The sequence below is a fragment of the Lagenorhynchus albirostris genome, chromosome 20, assembly GCF_949774975.1.
Source record: "Lagenorhynchus albirostris chromosome 20, mLagAlb1.1, whole genome shotgun sequence".
NCBI classification, from domain to species: Eukaryota; Metazoa; Chordata; class Mammalia; order Artiodactyla; family Delphinidae; genus Lagenorhynchus; species Lagenorhynchus albirostris.
Genome location: NC_083114.1, coordinates 37,213,749 through 37,220,403, shown reverse-complemented (window position 1 = coordinate 37,220,403; position 6,655 = coordinate 37,213,749). Strand labels below are relative to the sequence as shown.

Genomic DNA, 6,655 nt, shown 5'->3' with positions numbered 1-6,655 from the left:
CCTTTTCACTTCCAGACTGCTGTCTCGAGGGCCAGGCTTTGTCCCTACCTCTACCCCAACCTCAGGGTCTCCGCGGACTGCAGCGCTGCTGGGTGGGCCCGGTGGGAGGCTCCGGCAGGAGGCCGGCTCCCAAGCGCCAGCCCGGCAGAAGCAGAATCCCAGCGGCTGGATGGGAACGGCCGGGCTGCCGAGAACAGCGCTCCCCATTTGAGGCTTTGGTGGGACGCCACAGTCTGAGGGGGACAGAAAGGTGCCTTGAAACCGAATTTAACTCTGGGGTCCGACTGGGAAGGGTTTTTTGTTGTTGTTTTTCTCCCCTCCTGAACCATTTCTGTTTCACACTCAACCATCTCTTGCAGCCTGTAGGAGCTGCCTCCACCCCTACCAAACTCCACCAGCCTTACACCAAGGCTGCTACCCTGTGGCTCAAACTGGAGCCTCAAACTCCAGGTGGGGATTGAAAACCCTAAGGGGCTTACTCTTTTTGAGTGGAAGAAAGGACAGCCTGGCCTTCCGGAGGCCTCTATCTGCATCCCATCCCTCCGCTGCAGGGAATAGCAGAACGGAGTTACTGCCTTCTTCACTTGCATGATACTTTAAAGTGGCCAAAGCAAGGTGGCTTTCTCAGCCAGCTGAGAGAGGACCTGCTTCCAGGGATGGCAGGGCAGGCCTCGCCATCCTCTGGCTCTGGAGGTGGTGGGGAAGTCTCTAGTGCAACTTAAGAGGAAGATTCCCATTGCTCCCTGCAGACCCAGACCCCTCTCCAAACCACTAATCTTTCCTTTTCTCCCCCTCCAGTCTCCCAGCTCTCCTGTTGGAAGGCTCTTGCTCAGTTTAAGCAGTGGTCTTGGGAACCTTGGTCTGGACCAGCTCTCAGCTCCACTAGGAAGCCCACCCTGCAACCTCTTGGGCACAGGACTCTCTCTTTATTCCAAGCCAGCCTCTTGGAACTAGCATCTCTACCTCTGGTCAGGTGAGGCGAGCCAACACAGAATGACACACAGGAGAGATTTATTTTCTAGAGTGATATATATTTTTTGTTCTTTTTCTTTGTTTTTCTCCTTCCAAAACAAACAATCAGCTCTAAGCCCCTCGCCCTCCCCACTCCCACCCACAACCCTCCCATATAAGCAACAACTGAAAACAGGTGAGACAATCACCCCCAAAGAAATCACAAAACACAGCACAATTTCACGACTGCCACCGACAGAGCAAAAGAAGTTCTACTGGAATGTCCCCTTGCAGGGTCGGGAGAAGCAGGAGAGAGAGTCCATGAATTGAAGGGGATTGGAGAGGTGGGGTAGCAGGGGGAGGAAAGGAAGCCGAGAGTAAGCTCCGGCCTAATGCTTAGGTGCGATTTCGCCTCTTTCCTTAGCAAGCGGGACTGCTCCCCAGAAGCGTGCGCGCGCAGATCGCCATCCAGGCCCGAGTCTCGGGAGGCAAAGCCAGGCACTGGCGCTGGTCTCTGCGCTTCTGCGCTGGGGCGGCAGCTGACAAGCCCGGGGCTCCTCCGCAGGGCTCAGACCGGGCAGGACAGGAGGAAGAAGTCGAACTCCGCGCGCCCGGGGAGCCTTCGCTCCCCCCTTCCCTCCACAGCTTGCGCTGGAGAGGAGCCCGGGAATCGATTCACAATAAATTCTCCATCGGGTTCTCCTGACTTGGCTTTTCCGCCTATGCAGGGGTAGAGCTAGCAGAGGATGGAGGGTGGAGGGGGGTTTCTACAGGGGCGACTTGGCTCGCTGGTGCAAGGTGGATTGGCCGAACAGAGTTGATTTCAGAGCTGGGGAAGATGCGAATTCAGGGCCGGTGTTGAGCAAGAGAAGCTACAGTCTCTGTCAAGCGGGGCACAGATGAACGTGAGGACGACACTGCCAAGGCTTACGACCCACGATCTGACCTCCTTTTGTTGGAAGGAGAGGAAAACATGCAGAATTAAACATTTCCTGCAGCACAGTGTGTGTATGTGGACGACCTTCATAAAACCTAAGAGACTCTCCTAAGACCACCGCTGCCTTTCCTTGTCCTTTCTCACCCACTAGCTTGGGAGCTGAATTTACCCCACTTGCCCTGGAGTCCATGCCCGGGTATAGTTAAGGATTCCGTGGGGATGGTGTTGTGATGCTGGGCCCTTTGAGCTGCAGCGCCTCATTCAGGAGTGTGTCTCTAGACTTCTTCTTGGTGTGTAATTGCATCAGGGGCAGACCCTGGACTTGCCTGATGGTCTGTGGGCTATCCCGCCAGATTTGGGGTGTGATGGTCTGCATTTAGGGTGCCACTTCATTTGAGTGCTGACTGTGAGCGCTTCCCATTGTTACTGTGGGCTCCAGGCTTTATGCAGGTGGGCGTCTGTTGGGCTGTGTGCAGTTGGAGTGTCCCTGGGTGACTCTGGGATAGGTACAAGGGGGAAACAAGCAGGCTGGAAGTGAGGGGCTGGGGCTTCCCAGGAAAATTAAGAGGGTTGCTAGGGGCTCTACTAGGGGCACTCTTTCCTTGGGGCCCATCACCTTCTTAGGAACCAACTATATCTACCTTCTAAATCAATAAAACTCCCTCCTGAGGCCCAGGGAGAAGAGAAGGACAGGTGAGGGCAAAGGAAAGGAGAGAGGCTCTAGATGCAGAAAAGGACTTTGAAGAAAAAGACCCCCTTCCCCATTCACTTGAATACATCCCAGACAGCACAGGCTCCACAGCCATCCCTTATAAATAAGCATGAGATGGGGAAGGGGTGGGGAGGGCTGGGGGGAATCTTTACTCTTTGCCCTGTTCCTTGTTCATTTTCTTCATTTTCATCCGCCGGTTCTGAAACCAGATTTTGACTTGTCTCTCACTCAGATTGAGGAGTCTGGCCACTTCGTGCCTACGGTCTCTGGTGAGGTACATATTGAACAGAAACTCCTTCTCTAGCTCCAGCGTCTGGTATTTGGTGTAGGGACAGCGCTTCTTCCGGGAAGAGCGAGCGTGCAGCCAGTTGGCGGAGACGTTGGCTGAAAGAGAAGCAGCGATAGAATCAAAGAAAGGAAAGGGGGTGAAGGGCCCCCGTGTTCTCCTTCCAAGAGGGTGCACCCCTGGTCTCCACTCCTCATCTTACATTGGAGAAAGGGGCAATCTGGGCCTTCAGGTTCCCAGAAAGGCTTCCAGAGATGGGCCAAGAGTTGCTAAAGGCACCTCCAGGTGAGTTATTTGGTCAGGATAGAGCCAAACGTGTGCCAGGCTTCTCACCACTTCCAAAGCTTTGCCTGCCCCAGGTCCTCACTCAGTCTCTTTCTCCACTTGGGTCGGAACTGGTTAGGACTCAGGTCAGAGCCCAGCCTGGCTAAAGCCCTCTCCCCCACCAGCTCTACCAGACTAACTAGTGGTGGCTGACTGAAGGGTCCTGGCTCTAGGTCTGAGAAGTGAGAGAAGGATTGGGCTGGGCGAGAGGAGAGTGGCTTCTGCACAGCCACAGTCAAGAGACCTCCCGGCCCTCCAGTCCAGTCTGAGTGCACCCTCCTGCCTTGATCACAAGCTTGCATCTCTTGGCCACATGGCAGCAGCCATGTGTGTCTGTGCAGATATCTCACTGCCCCCCCACACACCACAAATAGGGATTCACATTTAGAGACGCTGCAAACACCCAGCACACTCCAATTCACACGCAACCCAATTGCAACCATTTATCAACTCCAGCCTGTGGACAAGGGAGTGCTGGGGGCTCACAGGTAACTTATGGTTGCAATAGTCTCCTTTTCCACTCCTGCTCAGCTCGCAGTTTGGTTAAAGTAAGTTCAGGGAAATTGGGATGCAAGATTGGTCCAGTCCTAAGGGGGGGGAGTCATGGATCATGTGGGGGTAACAGAAGTCCTTCAGAGCATAGCTAGCTCCAACTGGCTGCATGTGGTGAGAGGGAACAGAGAAAGGGAAGGGGTGACTGAGTAGCAGTGGGGGAAAACAGAGGAAACATATATACAGGCTTCTCTTCTCCTTACCTCTGAACTCAGAAAAGTTGCCAAATAAAGGAGAGCCAATTAAAAATAACAGCCACCCTCTACTAGATTCCTTCACCCCAAATGAAAAGCACTGAATATTAAAAAAAAAAAACCTGGTTCATCCTACACTAAGTGCCGCGTCTTACCAATTTGCAGCTACTTCCTTAATGTGAGTGCCCGGGATGGGACCCACAGCCGCATTAAATAGGAAAGAGGAAAATAACTGTTAATTATTGATTCTAGCCAAACTGCTGCCCTGCAGTAATGGACTTTCCAAGTAGGGTTTGTGGGCTTGGGGTCGGGGGGGGGGCTCTGTTTGGGTGTGAGCAGGGAGGGTTTGGGAAGAGCCAGCGTGTTACCCAAATGCCAACTCTTGTGATTCAGCCTGGCAGGTTGGAGGTGATGGGAGCTCACAGAGACCTCAGGGAAGTTGGGCAGTTCTCTTCCCTCCAGCAGGCAAGGGCAACCCTAAAGGGCCTGTGGGCCGCTCTGCTGATGGGAAATCCGGCAGGGCAAAAGCAAAGACTAAAATATCTGACCCTCACTCTCCAAAAAGAGTAAGGGGTGAGGACTTGTGCCCACCATCCTGCAGGTTATTGTCTGGGGGCTAAGAGCCCCGACCAATTTGCCCTTCTCAACCTTAAAAGACGAAAAATCCGCGACTCCCCTCCTGCCGCCCTTAGCGAGCAGCACATCCTGGAAATTAGTCAGACTTCGGTTCCTGGCGGGGGTGCTTTTGGAGGGGTGGGAGATGGTGAGAAACTACCTTCCGAGGATGAAGTTAGCCTCTCCGCAAGCCTCTCTCCCCCCCACCCTTCTACTCCCCAGGGTCCTTTCGGGGTATCTCTCCTTCTCCACGCAGCCGGTCGGCCGCGAAGTTCGGAAGCGATTCCCCAACTCCCTGCGAGGCGGACAGCTCTGGCTGGGGCTAGGGAGCCCCGCGGAGAGCAGCCGGAGCCGCAGAAAAGGAAGCTGCAACCCGGGCGAGGATGCCACGGAGGGGAGGAGGCGACCGGAGGGAAGGCCCCCGGGGAGGGGCCGGCGCATCCGGGGAGGGGGCTCAGTCTCCGGGTCCCGGGCTTCCAGCGCCCCTCCCGGCGCCGGCTGCGGACCCTAAGCGGCTACTGAGCGAGATCTGCTAAAAACAATCCTCCGTCAAGCTGTCGCATCGCAAATAAAATCCTAATGAGCCCCCTCCCACTACCCCTTGGCCGGCTTTTACGGTGTGCGCGTGGCGCGGGGAGCTCTGCCAGCCGTGCGGTGCCCGGGAGCCCGGTGCGCTCCCGCCCTGGCCCGCGCGAGCTCTCGGCCTCGCTGGCTGCCTCCCCGGCCCCGCCAGCTCCTCTCCCAGCCGGCGGTGGTCGGCTTCTTCCCGGGCTTTCAGCCCAAGCCTCGGGGGCGTGGGGGAAGGGAGGCCGAGAGTGCGGCGAGCTGGTCCCTGCGCCTCGGGTCCCCCGTGGACTTGGAGGAGTGGGGGCGGCGCTCCTCCAGCGGCCTCAGTCTCCCTTTCTGGGGCACTCATCTGCCTCCCTCCATCTTCCCTCCGCCCCCGCTCGCTCTCCGGCCGTCGCCGCGGTTTCCCTTCACATTGTCCGCAGTTTATTGCTTCTCCCCTCCCCTCCCCTCCCCCTCGCCTGGCCTTCGGCCTGGGTATTTCCTCACTTTTTATAACTTACTTTGATCCGGCCTCTCTTTGTCCTCGCTTCCTTCGCAAATTTTATTGTCCCCGTAGCCGGGTCTTTGATTAGACAGGACGGCCTCCCTGCCCGCCGAAGTTTCCAAACTGTACTCGGGCGTGCCCTGCTTGAGCAGCTCCCCAGGCGCGCCCAGCAGCGGCTCCGCCTTCACCGCCGCCTGGCCCTGCACAGGAGCAGCTTCGCCGCGCGGCGCCGGCTCCAGCCAGGTGCGGAGGTACCTGCTCTCGGCCGGCGGGACGCCCTGGGGCTGGATGTAGGGGTGGTAGACGGACGGCAGGCTTCCGGACGCGTGCGGGCTCAGCGGCGCCCAGGAGGCGCCGAACACCGGCGCTTTGGGCTGGAAGCTGCACGAGGGGAACTCCAGGTGCTCCGCGTGGCCTGGCTGCCGGGGGCTCGCGTATTGGCCGGAAGGAAACTTGGCTGGAGGCGCGTCCTCACTCTCGTGACTTATGATCGAGTCGACATAATAGCTGCTAAGCGTCCCAGAAATGGACATTCTCAGACATTATCCGGGCGCTCGCAGGGGGAAGGGAAGCGCTCGCGCGCAGCGCCCAAGCAGGGAGAGGTGGCACCCGGACCGGTGTGAGGGCTTTCGGACGCGACCCCCCCAGCCCCCCACCCTCCCACCCCCACCCCTGCTCAACTTCTCAGCCAACAAAGTACAGTGGAGCAGCCTGGCTCAGCGCTCCTTGCAAAATGATTGGTCAAAGTTTTTCCGACTGCCTGATAAAGCGTCAGCTCCGACATAAATCAATCCGGCGAGGGGGCTGCGCTCTCGCTGTCAACCGTCCGCACCGCATTCCATATCGAGGATGGATTGTTTTATGCTGATGCAATGTGCTATCACGTCAGGGCTCCGGCGGCCACGTAACCCTCAGCCCGAGCTGCCGGCCGCCCCCCTCCCTTTTGCAGGAAGGGGGGCCGTTCTCGCTATGGGGCGGCGGGGGCGGAGGAGAGGCGGAGGGAAAGCAGCGGGCTGCCTCGGGAGGGACG

The 6,655-nt window shown here is 57.5% G+C and overlaps 1 protein-coding gene across 3 annotated transcripts; it reads right to left on the bottom strand.

Moving 5' to 3' along the window:
• Positions 1-1,125: 1,125 nt before the first annotated feature.
• Positions 1,126-6,158, bottom strand: HOXB9 (homeobox B9). Of its 3 annotated transcripts, none has more exons than XM_060133216.1 (3): positions 5,642-6,158; positions 2,753-2,984; positions 1,126-1,900 (listed from the first exon to the last, which is right to left on the bottom strand). In XM_060133216.1, the coding sequence occupies exons 1-3, from the start codon at positions 6,156-6,158 to the stop codon at positions 1,879-1,881; spliced, it is 771 nt and encodes a 256-aa protein (XP_059989199.1). In that variant the 3' UTR covers positions 1,126-1,878. The 3 variants fall into 3 exon arrangements, with proteins under 3 accessions (XP_059989199.1, XP_059989201.1, XP_059989200.1); XM_060133218.1 differs by having other exon boundaries at positions 2,829-2,984; XM_060133217.1 differs by having other exon boundaries at positions 1,126-2,984.
• Positions 6,159-6,655: the final 497 nt, after the last annotated feature.